This window comes from Lissotriton helveticus, chromosome 5_1 (genome assembly GCF_964261635.1).
Source record: "Lissotriton helveticus chromosome 5_1, aLisHel1.1, whole genome shotgun sequence".
NCBI lineage: Eukaryota > Metazoa > Chordata > Amphibia > Caudata > Salamandridae > Lissotriton > Lissotriton helveticus.
In genome coordinates, this window is record NC_136065.1 from 233,639,196 (window position 1) to 233,657,999 (window position 18,804).

General features: G+C 43.4%; 1 protein-coding gene across 1 annotated transcript in view; it reads left to right on the forward strand.

Moving 5' to 3' along the window:
- The first annotated feature begins 677 nt into the window (after positions 1-677).
- LOC144753076 (lipocalin-15-like) overlaps positions 678-18,804 on the forward strand; it is a 43,627-nt gene continuing 25,500 nt past the window's right edge. Inside the window, exons 1-3 of the mRNA XM_078640866.1 lie at positions 678-776; positions 7,991-8,130; positions 11,112-11,179. Of these exons, the coding sequence (XP_078496992.1) occupies positions 678-776; positions 7,991-8,130; positions 11,112-11,179 (307 nt within the window). The remainder of the gene's footprint in view (positions 777-7,990; positions 8,131-11,111; positions 11,180-18,804) is intronic.

Genomic DNA, 18,804 nt, shown 5'->3' on the forward strand with positions numbered 1-18,804 from the left:
GGTGCTACCTATCACTGAGCAATTCCCGTACTGTATTTGTGAATGCAAAAGGTCTGCAGATGAATTGTACTGCTTAATACCAACTCATATGCCTTTTTAGTTCCACCATTCCTTAGCTAAATGAGGCGAGGCCTCACCTTGAGGCAGATAAGCTCATATTCCATGCAGGGAAGAAGGCTGTCTTCCTTAGTCCACACCTCAAGTAGCCTTTTTTCCTTTCAATACTCTGAATGTTAGCGGTGGGCGCATAATCATGTTTTTAGCCATGACCTGCCTGGAAGCGATGCTGTAGCCGGTGGTCCTCACTGGAGCAGAGAGGCTGGGACAATCATGTCTGCGAGCCAGATTCTGAATCCACTCATTCAGAAAACAGGATCTTTTAAAGATAATAGGCCCATGGTTCCAAAACTTAAGCTAGTGTTATCAGCGTGAGTATAAGATTACTAACAGTACGTATAGTCCCCAGAACATGAAGCCTTCTCTTGTTCTCCTGTGTTTTGCAACGAGTTACATAAACCAACCTGGCAGCACAAGCCCTTCCTGCTTCGCTTCCTCAGAGAGTATAAATGTGCATCCTGCTCACCAGTAGTCAACAGTCCCCTAAGAGGCAGAACCAAGAACCCCGAAACAACCCCGCTCCCAAGAGATACACCGAGGCCAACACCAAGAAGACCATCATGTTTGTGCTGTGGGTAAGCCTGGGTCTGGCCCTGACAAGCCTTCTTCAGGTTGAAGCGATGGATGTCCCAGTGATGAAAGACTTTGACACTGAGAAGGTAAGGATACCAACGCTCTGCTCGTCAGCAACACATATCAAATCTTAGAAACTTAGGGGCTTATTTACAAACCCCTTGAGCTGCCTGTGCATCACTGTTTGTGACACACGGGTGGCGCATTTTGCTACCCCATATTTACAAGGACACGAAAAGCCACCCTGCCTGGTTTTCCTGTCCTTGTAAATACGGCCCTTTACATGCAGCACTTTGCGTAAAAGGGGTGTTCCATTGGTGTTGCTCTGGGCGTTCCCACATATTACTCATGGAACCTGACACATTCTAAGATTTATGGGAAATCGTACATCTGGTAATGCGTCTCAATGCTATGCCTCGCCAAGGGAGGCGTAGGGAAGCGCAATGAGGAGAAATGTTTCCATTTCTCCTCGTTGTTCTCCTCTTTCTATGTGTGCTATATTCTTATATTTCAGAAGGGGCCGTAGACGCTTGTGCGGCCCCTTCTTTAATACAGATAGTGCTGGCGGACATATAGCACCAGTGATATCGCCAGAGGGACTTTGCGTTTGCATGGGAGCGTGGCCCCACGCAAATGAGGGAATCCCTTTGTCTCTGCGCCTGCGCAGTATTATAGACGTGGGCGCAGAGGCAAAGGCACTGTCAGGAGGTGCACTGACAGTGCGCTATATAAAAGGTGGAGCACTGTCAGTGCGCCCCCTGATGGCAACCCTCTGGAGGGGGGAAAGGACTCACAGAGACATCCCCTTGCAGACAGGTGCAGTCACTCACTGCACCCGCCTGGAAGGGGATCTGTAATCCCCCTTAAAAGTGCAGGTGTGTGGCACCTGCAGATGAAAACATAGAGCGGCTGCTTCAAAGCCGCTCCGTTTTTCATTTCAATGCCCTGGGGGCGGAGCATTCAATGTGATTGGGTGCACTTTCCCTGTTTACACCAGGTGCACCTATTTTAAGGTGCGCTGTGGTGCAAACAGGGTAAGTACGCATAATATGACCCCAGACGAGTGGTTCTTGAAAAGGTGATTGTACATCAACATACTAGTGTACAAAAGACCCTCCTCAACAAAGAATACAGGTGGGTGTACCATTTAAAGACACACATTGAACGCTTAAACAATGACATACCTTGGTTACAGGCTACACCCAGATTACTTACAACCACTAGCAGGCTATATACATTGGGCATTAATGACAGCTATGTGATACTTCCAGTTCCCCCTATAGAAACAATAGGATCGCCACAAATATTGCCTTGCATACTGCAAGATGTGGAATGTTTGCCCAAATTATATGCACATGAATGCAGGCATGACAGATAAAGGTCTATGCACATACAATTGCCTATAAACACACACACTAAGGAGAGATTAGTTTGTTGTTCCTTGACTGCAGGCTTATTGGAATATATATTAGGTGAATCAAGTTCCCTAGACAATTATATTTGCAAATTCCTGAGCAATACACATTGGCCCTTTGCAGCACGAGCCTGTAATCTAGTTCCGTGACTTCAAACATACATTCCAGAAGCCCGGCATGTCAACATGTTGACATGGATCACACAATGTAGCACAATACTGACGCACCCTGACGCTTGTCCCTGAAGCGCTCTTACACGGGTACCACGGAAGGGGAAAACATGCAGAAGGTCTGTTGTGATTTCTAAATAAAAAGGAAGGACACCTTTGATGAATTAACTGCAAGGGGCTAAGTTGAGCTCTACTATAGACCCATTAGGCCTCAGTGGGCTCTTAATCGTATTCTAAATTATTGACTTATAGAGTATAACTACAAGGGTTTCCCCATGACCTCCTACATGGGGCCCTTTCTAGTTTAGTTTAGAGACATTGCCTGCTGATTTGGTATTACTTTTACGTTCTTTTTTTCTCATTTTGCATGCCCAGTGTACAGTACTGTCTCACTGTGCTTTTGATGTTCATATTTTATGTTTAAATACAGGACCACCCAAAACTCGTAGATTCAGCTAACTTTGTCCAGCAGCACTATACAAATAGGTTCTTTGTGGTTGCATGCTGGTGGACATATGAAAGTGGCTACAGAGTGAAGTTAGGACAGTAAGGACCTTGGTCCTGAATAAAGCCAGGGACCACGTTCTGGAGTTGTCACACAGGCGGAAACATGTCGACCCACTAGATGCGGGGATATCAGTTACTTCCATGCATTGTATTAATTTTAAACCATGTCTTTGGGCCACCTTGGATATATGGGGATACATTTGGTAAAGTGCTTATTGATTTTTATGACCACATACTAGATCCATTTTCTAGGGACTCTTATGTCCATGTTTAGTCCCAAAGTTAGCGGTTCCAGTGGAGTGATATGATTACTTGGTATAGTAACAATAAATCATAATAGCGATTATAAAAAAGGGTTATGCGGGATGTCAGAGAGAGAAAAGGATGCTCACAGAGAAGGATTTTTGACAATGCAATTGAATTTACAAAAACAAATCAAAATATGTACATTTACAGGATTTTTACAGTGCAAAGGTGTCCCCAGTGTGTATATGAAGAACCAAAAAATACAATTGAGTGATTACTGGTGACAGTATTTACAAGGTTTCTGTGCAATAGTTCTTTCAAGGAAAGCAACCATTATGAATATAGACAAGAGAGATACACAGACACTCTATACAGTCATAAGTGCTGTTTGCAAGGTTTGTTTCCTTTATTCGTCGACGGCGATTCGACCCTGTTGCAAAAAAAAAGGGTCTCATAAGGACCATAGGATGGGGGACATCTGGTTTATCCAGTGCTAGGTCACGTTTGGTGTGCTGTGTCAACCCTGTGCGTGAAAAGTGAAGCAAAAGTACTCACAGTGAACCCAGCCGGGTTCACTGGCAGAAATGACTGGGCAATGAATGGAGTCAGTTCAGGGGTGCAGTCTAGGTGGGGCGCGGTGGTGTGTAGATCATGTCGAGGGATCCGATGTATTGGAAATTAGTGTGGCCCCCAATGGGGTGAACGTTACCAAGGGTAATACCTAATGTAATGCTTGATAGCCACGGACAGTCCGACTTGATCTGTCTGCTCCGGCGAAGAATACCGCGTTATTCTTCGCCGTAGCAGACAGATCAAGTCGGTAACGTTCGCCCCATTGGGGGCCACACTCATTTCCAATACATCGGATCCCTCTACACGATTTACACATCACCGCGCCCCACCTAGACGGCCCCACCTAGATTAGAGGCATTCTCCCACATTAGTACTGTGAAAATGCACATTAGCATCCAAACTTCACGTCTATGTATCGCACCAGCTGTCCGCGCCGATTCCTGCTATCCATCTGTAGCACTCTGAGAAAAAAGTTGGAAACTCCCATGTCTAGATACCAGGAAGAAGAAACCATAAAAGTACCTTTCTACACGATGCAAACTTGAAGCAAAGACATGCATAAACCTCAGTTTAGACTGCCCTCCGGGATGGAGCCAAACACACAGCTAGAACAAGCGAGCAGGACATATGATCACGCCGTGCGCCAGACGCGTGTATGTCTCTTAAACAAACGCGGGGTGGGAGCGGGTGAGCCAGCGGGGAGACGCCATGCGTGTGCACAGTGCCCGTCTGTGTGCGCACATGGTTTGTCTCCCTTCGCTCACCAAAGCGACGACAATAGTCTCCCAAGGCGAAGCAGCTCATGCGCTGCGTTCACTAGGCGAGACCTATAAAGGACATGCTATGACTGACCCTTGCTGCAACGAATGAAGTAATGACCTTGTTAGGACCCCTTGTCCTGCAGAAGCTGGCCATAAAAAAAAATCAGGATCAGGGTTAACCAGTGGGCTACAGCTGGCCTTAGACGCTCCGGCTGGCTTGGCAGTGACGCCCTTTGCATTGGAACTGGCTCTGACACCGACCCGGAAACGCCCTGACATATGGTGACGTGTGCTGTCAGAGTTGACGGGAATCAAGGGAGAAGGAAGAACTGACAGTTTTAGAAACCTCAAAAAGGATAGGATACTCGTTTAAAGGAAACTGGAAGCTAATGTTTGGCAACAAACAAGACAAGTCTATCATAATAACCCAGCGTTGGATTTAAAAGGTTTTCTTCATGCAAATGGAGTTTGTACTGTGGTCTAAACCACATGTCAACCAATACATCCATGTTGCTGTTTTTTCAAGTTGATAAGATTACCTCAAAGTTCTTTTTTTGCACAAGTCATGCTTGCAATTACTGTACAAACTCTGCAGTACATTATATTGTGTTCTGGGGCTGCGAGGGAAGGCTTCCGGGAAAACATGCTGCACATTAGGATGGCTCTTTGAAAACAAATACTAAATATGCACTGTTACATCTTGGCACGGCACCTGCCAGAGCCAACATTGCTTATGTGAGTGAATTTATATAGCGCTTACTACCCTTGATGAGGCATCAAAGTGCTTTTAAGCGAGTAGCACACTACTCTGGAACCCAAAAGTAGTGGTAGTGGATTAGTAATGAGCAATATAAGTATCGTATTAGTATAGGGATATACAAGTTAATTGGAGTGAAGGATACGTGAGTCTGTTAGTTGGATTTAATACAGTAATGGAGAGATAGAAGAGGGAAGAATACCAGAAGTTTTATTTGGGAGATCATAGTAGTAAGTTGAGGTCTGGGATGAGTAAAGGAGAGATGGAGAAGGGACGAGCCTGTAGAAAAGGATTAGGGAGAAAGAGAATCAGAGTAGAAACATTTGATCTGGGATGAGTCAAGGGAAAGATATTATGAGGGAGAATTTAGTAGGGTGGTTTTTTTGTAGATCATAGTAGTAGTAAACTGATGTTTGGGGTGAGCCACGAGGTGTAGAGGAGAGAGGAGTTGAAGAAGGGTTATTTTGGAGATAGTAGTAGAAAGGATTTGGGATGAGAGAGAGTGAGAAGATAGAGGATACATTGATAGAGGTGTAGGGTGATGGTAGGACAGAGTAAAGCTTTTGAGAGAGTATTTATTTTCTTGAACAATAGGACTAAAATAATAAATATATAGATACATGAGTATAATAATAAGGGAATATACAAGTAAGGAAAATAATATATTGAGATTTGTGTGCTTTGTTTTTGTGGAGTAGTGAGAGGAGATGTTGATGTAGTGGTTTTTCGTGAAAGATTTGTATTTACAGTACTGCTGGTGAGTGGTATTTGAATAGTACAGGGGTGGTGATATGTTTTGGAGTAGAGTATGTGGTGTGTAAGAGGGGATGGCAAGAGTTATGAGTGTTTGTGTTAGATTTGATCACTGGAATAGGTAATGTGTGTGGTGGAGTGGTGTGTAAGGATTGTATGGTTGTGTATAATTGGTAAAAAGAGGAGGTGAATGTGTTAGATAGTTAAGTATAGGATTTGTCATGAGAAAGGGGATCTGTTAGGAGCAAGTACAGGATAGAGCTGGTGTTTTGTGTGAACAGAGAGTGTGTGTCTGGATGCATTAAAGTTATGTATAATGTGGCTTTGTGTTGGTGATGTGTGGATATGTTAGTAGTATAGGACATAGTTGCGTTTTCTATGATAATTCAGGTGCCTTAGCGTTGTAGTTGGGGTAGAATTGTGTGTAGGTTTGGTTTGTGGGGGGTTGCAGTGGTTGTGTAGTGGTTTAATACAGATTGAAATTTTGTGTGAGTGGAATGCCTTTGCTGATATCGTGTTTGAATGTTGGTGTATGTGGAGGGCTTAAGGTGGTAGCTTGTAAGTGAAAGTTGGGCAGCATCTCTGGCCCTAGTCCCGGCCCGAACAGGCCCAAACAGACAACTGGCCTTGTCCTCTCTGCCCATCCCAAACAGGCAACAGCCCTTATATTCTCCATTCAACCCAAAAGGCAGCTGTCCTTTTACTCTCCACCCTTAGACTCGATGCCCAGGCTGAGACGCCCTGAGCTGTATGCTTAACTTTGCCCTATTGGCCAATGGAACCCTAGCCCTAACACTAACGGGTCGGAACCCTAAACCTTAACCCTAGGGCCAATGGGAGACCTGGCCCTATTAACTAATTACAGCCCTAGCCCTAACAGGCAATTAAAGCCAAAGCCCTAATCTATAAATCCAATAGGAAACCCTAGCCCTAGTAGCGAATCAGAAACCTAGCACAAACAGTCTATGCAGCAACCCTACTGACAACAGGAACCACATACAACAGACCTCAGCACTTGTAGACCACACAGCATACAAAACTTAAATAACAGTACAGGTCTTTTTTTTCACCAATGCTATGCAGCATTGCCAAAAAGCATTTTACTTTTTTTCCAGGGCTAGAGAGCATTGTGAAACTGCATTGCCAAAGCCAATAGGTCGAAAAGGCGAGAACCCATTGGCTTTGCTACTGCTATCTTTCGGATGTATGACGTTACAACGCATGCTTTTACCACGCATGCTGTTACAATGCAGTTTTTACAACGCAAACCTTTACAACGCATAGCGCTTTGGGGTGCTGGATAGTGAATAGTTTAATTTACTATTCCAACTCCAGTCCCCGTGGACACTAGGGAAAGTGTTGGATAGTAAATTAAATCTATTCCCTATCCTAGAGCGGCCCCCAAGGTAATGCGTTGTAATGGTTTTCGTTGTAAAACCTGCGTTGTAAAAGCACTGCGTTGTAAAAGTTTCGTTGTAAAGGATGTTTCCCCTATCTTTCTTATAGGCATGCTGCTTGGCAGGGACTGGTCTAGTCAGCAGGACATGTTTAAATAAACAGCGCAATGTGGGGTTATGCGCTCCAGTGCCGGGATGTACATATATTTTTTAAAGCTGTAAGTCCTGCTGGGGCCTCGTCTCCCGCACAGTGTATTATTCAGGAAAAAAACACACTGCCCAGCAGGCTCCTTTACTGCTTACTAGGTGTAAACACTCACTATAAAAAATGTATTAATGGGTTTGTTGGTGACAACCTCATAACAAAGGTTTCCTCATCTAAATATTTGTGGATAACAGCATAATGTCCTGTTAGCACTTCCGATACACACAAGGGCAATTGCAAGGCACCTGCATTTCTTGACATTTTGGGGAGATACAATTGCATTTAAGGGCATATAAAAGCCCTGTTGTGATACAAAGTGGTACTTGGTTACAAATGGTGACAGCGCTGGGGTCTACGATGCAAGTTGAGAAATACGTTGATAGTCCATTGTCCGCAGCACTGACTCTATAGGCGACTTGCTCCCAGTATGGGCACTTTTTCCTCCAAGAAGATTCTTGTCTTGTGAGCTTTGCTTTCTTCATGCCCTCCACTAATTGGCTCTCTGCTCTTCTCTAGTTTCTAGGAAAGTGGTACACAACCGTGGTGGCATCAAACTGCTCTCAATTTATGAAGATGAAATCGATGTTTAAGATGCCTGTGAACTTGATCACCGCGCATGAAAATGGGGACCTGGAGGTCAGCATGGGCCTCCCGGGGTAAGTGTTGGGCAAACCAATTAAAGAGCAGACAGTGGCTGGGCAGTGATGACTACCTACTAGATAGAGAGTGTTACCCTGTAGGGTAGAAGGCATAGGGGCTCTTTCCAATGCATATTTCTTATATCATGATGATCGGCCTATGTGTGACCAATGCCAATAGAGCCCATCGTGGCTTCCAGATGAGCCTGACAATTCCTGCTTTTATCTGTAAAATTTGACCACTATCTTCAACTGACCACTTCTTGTTTTCTCTTCTAAACATTAGTCTACAACTTCCCTATAGTGCAAAAAAAACCAGTAGTAAAGTAATCAATCTAGCCACAGCTTCGAAGATTCTACAGTCCCTCTTTTAGACTATTAAAGTATTTTCTCTTGTGAATGAGGCAACCCTGAATCTGAGTATCCAGAAAGTCCTGAATAGAGAAAAAAACATTCGCCAGGTCGCATTAGTGGTTCACAGATTACCTTTTGAAGGAACACCTTGTTACAAGGCTGTTTGGCATAAGTGGTGCAGGCCAAGTTCTGCGGACAAAGCCTTCCATTAAACCTGTAAAGGCATTACTGACAGCTTTGTAAGCACATTTGGCATACTTTACTTATGCTCCAACACTCGTCAGCCAGAGAACACTGTGTGCTATTTCAATTGTTCACATATTTCTTGAAGCCACCCTGTGCTGTGACAAAATACTATATTATCAAGTTATCTGTGTAGAAACTCATAAGTGGGGGCACTTGAGTTCATGACAATAGTTTGATGGAGGATAGGATAGAGGAGATTAAATATTGTTAGGTTGCAGCGATGTGGTTTCAAAGAAGGGGCTGTTGTGAGCTATAAAATGAGGTGTAGGCAATATGCTGGGATACAGCAGTACAGAATAATGCAAACTTGTGATGTAGAGAAGGCTGTACTTAGAGGGAAGAGCCATGCAGTGGATGGAAGGTAAGGAGATGGTAATTTGATGTAAAGAAAGAAGAGTGAAACAGTCAGTAGTTTAAAGTCAAGAACCATTGTCTTGCAGGGAATTAGAAATTTGGTCTCAGGAGGTTTTTTGAGGTAGCATGCAATCTGAGTATGCAAAACCCCTTTTGACCGAGCTGAAACACTTATCCACATGAATGGTATGATACACCATGTGAGTGTGCAGTTAAACGTGTGTTGTCTTTAGTTTGAGCCTACGTGGGAAGTTTTTCTGTGTCTTGCATGATAACTATCGAGGTGTGGTTATCTTGTTATGGAATTCAGAGCTTGTCATTGTAATGGATGAAGAAGTGTGAGAAATATGTTTTGTGGTATGCTGCCAGCAGTTATTGGCTTTGCAGGCTCTTTTATTAAATTGGTCATTTTTCTCTATGCTCTTAGCCCCATTTCCTATGCCGTTTGTGGCAGGAGGTCATCTACTTTGTGAGTTTATGGGCCTGGGTCTGGGAGAGGTGACAGTTGTGGAGAAGCAGTGAATGTGAATCAGACATCTGCCCGGGTAGACTTCATTATAGTATTTTATATGATTGCCATTATGAAATGTCAATTAAGGAGATTTAACAAGAGGCAGTGTGCTATAAACATAATTTTGTCATAATAGGATTTTGGTGTTCAAGGAAGATGACTATTGGGGAACTGCAGGGTGTACTATATTACAGTGCTTTGGTGATCAGCAATATGTGGCAGATCTATGTAGTCTTCACAGACCTGCTAGGTTAGCACTGAGTGGTTAGTTAGGTGTGCTGGGTTCATCTGTATCTGTGACCTCCAGATGCCAGCAAGGTACCACAGGACCATTGATGCATTATTTGCCTATCCAGCTGCAGATGAGAGACCAGGTAGTGAAGTTGTATATGGTATCATATGGTGACATAGATACAAGAATTTGAGACCAGGAGGACCATCAGAAAGAGTAGAGTTACTGTCTTCCATCTTGAGAGAAGAGGTAGAAGTGATGATTGATACTGGTACTGCAAGTGTCTCAATTGCAAGCTGAAGTCTCGGGGTGACTGTCTGCTCCCTGTTGAACTGGTGATGATTTTTACCAGTGATGGGGCTCTCCCTAGTTGATCTTTTGAGGGGCTGTAGCCAGAGCGATAGACTTTGGGAGTCCAGGGGTCCAGCCAGGAGTGACATTCGCTTAGAGCCCAGTACATGGGCTATACCTAGGGGTGGCGGTCCCCTACAGCACAGTGCCAGCAATCCTTTCCTTGTGCTGCATACGAGGATTTGCTCCCTATATGCTAATTTCCTAAGCTCAATGACAGTTTTCCCCAGTTATGATGAGTATCATTGTGCCTGGCAGATAGAGAGACAGAGTAGTTTCTGCCCCTAGGACCTTTCCAGGACCTAACAGTTCCAAACAGTCAGTTTCATTAACCTATGGCCCCTTACCTGAATGCCCTGAAGGATCTTTTTAGAAAGGAAGGATTCCCCTAGTTGTTACGTTACCTAGTTCCAGTGGTGGCCCTAGGAGTCACTGACTGGGCAGACTAAAGCTATAACCAATTTTGACTCAATACACAAATTTACCAAGTGGAGCTCCGCTGCTAGGAAGCCCTACTTGGCTTGAAAGTGGCAGAGAGAAAAGGGGGCGAAGTAGATCCAAATCTGTACTAAATGCTCAGAATCACAGTTTAAACACAATCCCAACAAATATAATTCTAATTTGGTCAAATTAAACTACAAATAATTTCACACAGAAGCCCTAGACAATGTGATACCATTGCTCATTTGGCTTGGCGAGCAAGTACAGAATTGTATACTGTACACAGATACACAGAAATATGCTTACAGTAGGGCTACAGGTGCCCCAACCATTTAAACTAATTGACAGGTGCTTTCCTATTCATTGAGGCTATCATGAAGGTACACGTCTATCAGTTGTGCCTAGTAACTGAGCACCTAGTTAATTTCATGCATTTACAGACAGAGTTTCCTCTTCTTCAGAAGGGTTTCTTCAAAGTAATAAGCATGTACTTCTGCATTATTTCTCCAGGCAAGATGGATGCATGAAGAAGGACATGTACTACCAGATGATCAGACCAGGCTATTACACTCAAAGCAGTAAGTATGACCATTACTTCCTCTCCAGCACATGGGGTGGACGTCACCTATAATCTGGTCTTCACAAGTGAGTAAAGCAGTGAAGAATCTGTATGTTGCCTCTCTCTCCTAAGTGTGAGTTTGTTTTTGAAAAAAGTAAAACTAATGACCCCAACACCATAGAAGCTGCTTCTTATGTTGTGCAGGTCATTATTTTTTTATTACTGTCCCTCACCACCAGGTTTCACCAATCTGCAACACCAAAAACCATATACAATCGTCCTCCCCAAATTGGACGAATTGTATTATATGTGAACCTCGGATAGAGTAGGCTCCATCACTGACATACTTAAAGTCCACCAACTGTAAGTCAGATGAGTGGACCTTCAGATTGGGTGATGTGAAGCAGTATCCATTCTGCTAAACTCAAATCACCTACTTTTATATCCTGCACTGAGCAACATTTGTCCACCCTACTCATTTTTACTGACAGGCTATCATGCTATATTTAAGGGTTGAGAGAAATGTGCTGGCCACCAATTGAAGCATAGCATAGAGGAGTAGGACTGGATCTGTGAATTTGTTTGACAGGCACTCCCTTAAACAACAGAATACACATTCTAACTCATGCTCATTAACACTCACAGTACTCTACACACCAGACATCGCAGACCTCATCACCTATCAAAAGCTTAACACCCTCATCACAGAAACATGGTTCACACTCACATCTTCTCACATCTTAAAAGTCTTTCCTCCCATTGGCTACAGCATTTATCATGTGGACCATGCACATAAGAATGAAGGAGGCCTCACAGTAATCCATTGGTCCTCCCGGTCCTATACCCTAGGCAAACTGTTACACCCAATGCAGTGTACTAGGTGACATGTTATTTTCCACTCTCTGTAACTCAGACAGCCCCTTTCCCTCTCATCTACAGGCCTCCTGAACAGAAAAAGGATCTAATTGATGAATTTGCAGATCTCTTCAGCACTTGGTTCATCCTGCATGGCCACACCACCCTCTTGGGTGACTTAAACCTCACAGACAACCCAAGCTAAAAAAGAATATAAGACAAACTCTCTTCAACACCAGAGACAGACTCAAGTGGTACTGTTTGTAAAATAACTAACACACTCAAAAGGCCATATCCTTGACCTTGTCTTCTCAGCACCACCAACAATCCAATGCAAACCACCCATAATCTGTACTGGACCAACAACTTTTCATTTATATATTGCTGCTTAGTGCAACTAATTGCATTCAATTGCACACCATAAATTATTTATTCAGCAAGATCACTAGGAATTACTCTTGACAAAAACCTCAATGTGAAGAAGCACATCAGTGTATCTACTAAAGGATCAAACCTCCAAATGCACATATTAAGAAAACTAAAACCTGCCCTTCCTGAAAAAGACCTCAAGTCTGCCGTGCAAGCCCTTGTGATCCCCAGATTGAGTATGAAAGCACAACCCTGTCTGGCCTGTGCAGATCCACAGCAGCCCCATTAAGGGCCTCCCTTAACTTGGCTGCAAGACTCATCACCGGACCAAAAAGGAACAATCACATTTCTCCTGACCTGAAATAATTCAACTAGCTTCCCTATGAAGCAAGAATTCAACCGCATATTGCATGCATGAGTCATAAAGCTTTAGACTTCAATACCCCAGGCTATCTTGCTAAGAAGCTTGAACGATCGGGTGGCTCAAGATTCTCTAGAAGCTCCAACACCTTACTGCCAAAACCACAGAGATTCTCCAGGAAGAAAACCTACAATAGAACCTTCTCTGGAATTGCCCCTCATATTTGGAAGTCTCTCACCCTGAAAAAGCTTGATCCCTTTAACTACATCTTTCAGAAAGAAGTCAAACTTATATTTATGAACACATTTTTAAAATAGATTTAATAATTTTATCTTTTTGGATAAACTTTTCTCTTGTCAGTCAGTCAGTCAAATCACTTTATTCGATTCTTATAAAGATCATAAATGTACAAATATACAAATATTCAAATATAGCAAAGACATCCATCATAGTACAAAGTGATGAGAGAAACAGTTAAAAACATTCATCATTGTGCAAAGTATTAAAAGGAGAAGAGCATCAATTTAAAACAAGGTAAATCATCTAATTCATAGATTATTATTATGTAATTGCCTGGTCTTCCAGGAAAAGGGGTAAAAAAGACCCCATGGAGTACCAAGCTAAGTGATCAGGCAGTGATTGTAAAAAATACCTTCCTGGGCGGCATTGTGTGTAATTATGTTTGCGCATAAGTAGCAGGATGAATCTCTTACGGTGTTCCACATAAAATTTGCAGAAAAAAAAATGTATAAATGTGATTGTGTGGAAATGCCGTCACATGGACAGGAAGGAAGATTGTGTATAGAATAGATTCCAGATGGATGGGCCAACATGCAGGGTATACAGTTCAGATGAAACCTTAATAAGATAAATCTATGGTGTGGGTTTGTCACAGTAAATAAATATGGGGCTATGCCTTATTGGTCAATCGGACCCTTTAGATAAGATGTTACAGAAATTTTTTGACAGTTGGTTTTAAATCTCTCAGTGTCCCTATGTTTAAAGAATTGGCTCTTTATCTATTTTTTTGAGATAGTAGAGCAATGTGATGGTAAAGTGAGTAAGTGCTCTAGACCAAGGGAAGAGAGGATATTTTTAATGTATGTAATCTACGGGATCCTAAGACCATATTCAAGAGACAGTCTTCTATTAACTTCTGTGTGAGGTTAACAGAGTCTCTTCTCCAAATAGAATGTCACAGTATAATTGGAGCAAAAGAAACAATGGATTGAGGCCCAGATCTCTGTCCTGGGGTGATTGTATGACATTGTTCTGCATTCTGTCTCATCAAATGTTGTTTTTGCATTTTTCACCCCGAGTGGGACGGGTATGCCCAGATGTGGGTCCCGTGCTCTCCATGCCACTGGAATCAAGCTATCCTGGCTAAAGAAGGGTGAAACCCCGATTTCGGTCTACGATGCTAGTTTCCAGTCCAGGGAGGACCTGGCTTGGCAGTTCGGGCTGGACTGTTCCCATGAGGCACTGGGTCAAGACTAATTTGCACATGGCTGGGTTCAAACTGGAATGGCATGGTGAGCACAAAAGCGATGGATTTAGGCCCAGATCTCTGTACTGGGGTGAATGTATGACATTGTTCTGCATTCTGTCCATCAACTGTTGTTTTTGCATAGTATAATTGGAGCTTGGCTAATTATGTCAATAATATATGGAACATCCAATTCTGTGTGACAAATGAGGTTAGAGCAACTTGCGGGGAGGCCAACTATTTTTTTCCAGAAGATATCCTCGATGGCCTGGAGAGTTGAAAATCCCCTGATGCATGCCCCGTAGGCTGCTACTGAGGCAGATTTTGCAGTATAAAGTTTTTTTAACCATATCAAGGGGTTTCAATCTAGTTCTTTTGTAAAAGATTTCAGAGCAACAATACTTTTTTCCATCGATAAACCCCTTGTGGTAATCATGTTGGACCAATTTAGTTGACTATCGAATGTTACCCCAAGATAAGAAAAGGTATCAATTTGGGCTATTTTCTGACCGGCTATATAAAAATTTAGAACCTTCCTATCTTTACGGCCAGTAATTAAAATAAAGGAATTTGGCTCATTGATTTTTAAATCTAGAATGCTCATGTAACTTACACAGACCGTTAATAATTTTTGTAGGGCTAAGCCCGTATGGGCAATTAGCCCCGCATCGTCTGCATAAAGTAGAATTGGGTTGCGCACATTCTTAATCTTAGAAACATCTGAGTTTGAGTTCGACAGGGGTGTTTCCACCCCATTGGTATAGATGAAAAAAAGAAATGGGATGAGTACACAACCCTGTAGAATTCCCCTGTTGATTGGGAACAACTTAGTGCATGCTCCCTGTCTCCCGTGACAGACGCAGGCTCAAGCCGAGGAATAAAGCTGCCTGATAAAAACAATATTGGCCTCTTCAATGCCCTTTTCTTGCATTATTCTCTACAGGTGGTGATAGGCAAAGCTGTCAGAAGCTGCTGATAAGTCCATAAATGCCAGGTATAGCTTGCCTTGCTTGGTTTGAGTATACTTGGCTATTAGCAGACTTAAGTTGAGGCATTGGTCATGGGTACCTTTCCCCTTTCTAAAACCATATTGCACCTGAATCAAGACATTGTTACGGGTGGGCCATTCCTCTAATCTATTTAATAAAATGCAACCCATACGTTTAGCCGTGATATCCAGAGTGAAATTGGTCTATAGTTTTTGGCCTCAGATTTAGCTCAGCACTGGTCCCCATAGGTCTGGCTGCTCCATGAGGAATTCTATCGGAGTACTATCAGGGCCGGGGACTCTGTTACTGGAGCACTGAATAAGAGCCTATAAAAATTAGAACATATTTTGAAGAAGCGATAGTGGCTACTCACTGTGTAGCCGCTCCCTCAGTATTTGAGTTGAATATTGAGGAGAAGTATGCAACCCAAGCTTCCTCGCCACCTGACTGTCCAAGCTGGAATTCATAGATGGTTTGAGAAAGGGAGCATTGATAACTCTCCAAAAATGACCATGAATATTTGAAATGGCTGCTTAGTACAGTTGTTCCTAAGCTTCTTCCTTGAGAGTTTTGGTTCTTGCCTTCCTTGCCTCTTTATATCGGAGACGCAGAAGCTTAACCAGTTCCACGGGTGGATCTAAGGGCCGGATGTAGGTTTGATAAGGACTTGGTACATACTTGATCAAACCATCTTGGATCTAACTTATGGAAGATAGGTCTTTTCCTAGTTAGAACACTTTTAATATCACATAATATCTGTTCAAAGGCCGTGGCTACCTGACTGGGGTTAGGCAACAGTGCTAGGCAAGTCAAGATGTCATTTAGTCAATTTCCGCCCTCAACTGGAACAGTTTTTTGTTTGTCTACTGTTGCCCATTTGAGGATAGTCCCATTATTTCTGGCTATCGAGGGTTTGACATGCCTCGTCTGCTTCGGATGAATTCCTTCCCATTCAAGGTTACAAATAATAGCAGCATGATCACTAAAACCAAAAGGCTTAATTAAAACTTCACAGATAGAATTTTTAAAAGGTACCGAAACCATTAGTTAGTCTAAGGTTGAACCTTGGGTGGTAAGGCCTAATGTGCTTTGTAACATGCCCAAGCAGGGATGTATAGGGTTCCAAATTATTATTTAGAAACAATCTATTCCAAACATGAGTTGTGCCTAAAATGAGGAATGGGCTCCCCTGACTCATTAGTTATGCCAGACACTGTTTTATCTACAAAGGAGCTACTGTGTGCATTAAAATTGCTCTCCCACAGGATGTTCGGGGACTGTATAAGGTTGTTAAAAAGTATGTTAATTTCCCCTTCCAACATATCAACAGCCTGCTTCATATTGCCAGTGAAATTATTATTATAAACGTTCATTTTAAAAAGTGTATAACCATCTGGGCCCTTTAAATGTAGAAGGTGATAGTAAGGGAAGTCATTGTGAAATGGCAAGACTTCTAGTTTTAGTGTATTTTTTAGCAGGGTCAAGATCCCACCCCTGGCGCGGCCCGAGTGCGACGGAGGGGTGGGGTAATGAAAGGAACGATAACCATCCAGGTTAATAAATTCAATTTCCCATGTTTCCTGGAAACATATCATGTCATAAACTGTAACAATTGTTAAATAATCTGGGTCAGACAGTTTGGATGTCAATGCATTAATATTCCAGGTGATTAATTTAAAAAGGTCTGATTGCAAACTGTCATGAGATACATGGGGGTTACTGACCCTGCTATTGAGTGACTTGGAGCAGGAGTAAGAATACTCAATTTTCTCCCTCAGTCAGTCACAACCTTCTAAGCCTGCTAGGGCACTAATTCGGTTATAAATGGGGAGTGGGGTGAGAGATTGTCAAGGTCGGATATGTAGGGGCTCACAGTGAAGAATTCTAAGGGGAGCCACAGGGTCTTGCCCCCAAGGCTGGGTCTTACCGGTTTGCCCAGTGGTAACACAAACAATTGAGTGTTCGGTGATGGCCCTGAGGTTAACCGAGTGAGCAATTGCTGAGCCAGGTGTTGCAAATTAAAGTTAACCACCACACAATCCCCCTGGATAGATTTCTCTGAGGCCCACACCCAGCTACCCTTCTTGCCATTAGACTACAGGAAAGTATCTCCTCTGCCCCCCCACATGTTTACAAATCCATTGGCATGCTATAGACATGAGTTGGTCCAGGGTTTCCTACTGTGTACTATGCAGCTTGGGAACATTTGCCAAAAGTATTGTGTAGGGGCAGGCGGCTGGAGGAAGGGCCAGTCTTGTATGGCAATCTGCTCGGCCCCCTCTTTCCGATACATGTTCTCTACCGGGTCCCAGTTTTGTCTTAAAAAGGGCACTAGTTGTCCCCTGAAGCAGTAGGGCGTTATAATTTACCGGGGTAGGTTGAGGGGCAGGTAATTATGGTGCTGCATTGGAATTTGGGTGAGGCTTGTATGGGCCCTTGAAGTCGTACCTCCTGGATAAGAATCTTTAATCCTGTCCCCTTCATCCCCTCTTGGTCAGCCCAAACTGACCATACAATTATTGGTGGGACACAAAGGTATAACAGTTAAGTTGTTATGAGGAATTGGCTCAGCAACCAAAGGCATCTAATTAGGCTGAGTCGAACCCTTCCTTGCAGAACATAGAATACCTATATTGGCCTCAATTCTTGTTAATCTATCTAAGTCCGGTTGCAATAAAAGTGTGATTGACTGTTCAATTATTAAAATCTAATCAACTGGAGAAGATGGGGAGGCTACCTTAGGGCCTTCAGGGACAGCAGAGCTTGGATTAGCTGATCTCCCTCCCCCTTTTTCTTCTTTAAGGGTGGTTCTAAGGGACCCAGGATGAGAAAACTGTAGTATCCGTACGGGTGATCATGTGCATGGAACGAGAAGTGTCTGGCTATGGGGATGAATTAGGGGGATTGACTGCAAGCACGGACAGCACTAGTGGCGGCTCATTGAGTATATGTTCCCTTAATTGGACCAGAGCCCACAAATCCCCGTGGAAAGTCTGCAGTTGACAGTCTCGATCTCCTTATCCAGTGCTTCTGAAGCCCTCAGAATAAAGGAGTCTAAAGTGTTAGTGGGCTCACATCCGTGTGTAGTAGACTTCAGTTTCACCATCTGCGGGCCAAGGTCTGGGCCAACTAGGTGGCTGGCGTCGGGCGAGTTAGAGGAGGGGCCAGCCCAGCCTCCGAAGGGGGTGGACGGGCCCGTCCTTGCCCCGGGATTGACTGCTGGAGCTTTTTATGCGTGTCAAAGAGACCAGGGGGCTCACAGGACACTGAGTCCCCAGCGGTGCACAGGAAAGCAGGCACGGCTAACTCTCTTCTCCCCAGGTATGTAGGCAGGCACAGATCTGCGGGTCGTTGGCTGTTTTCTCTTGTCATATATGTATACAGACCATGTTTGACTGATAAATATGTTTGTGCCTTCATTCACTTGTAAAGCACTCTGATTCCTGGGAGGGTCCCGTACTCATTATATAAAACCTTTCAAATAAACAGATAAGTGTCCAACATACAATCCAAGGTCAACACATAGAGAAGACCAAACCCTAGATCCTTCAAAGATTTCTCCACAGACTTAATGCCTAAACCTC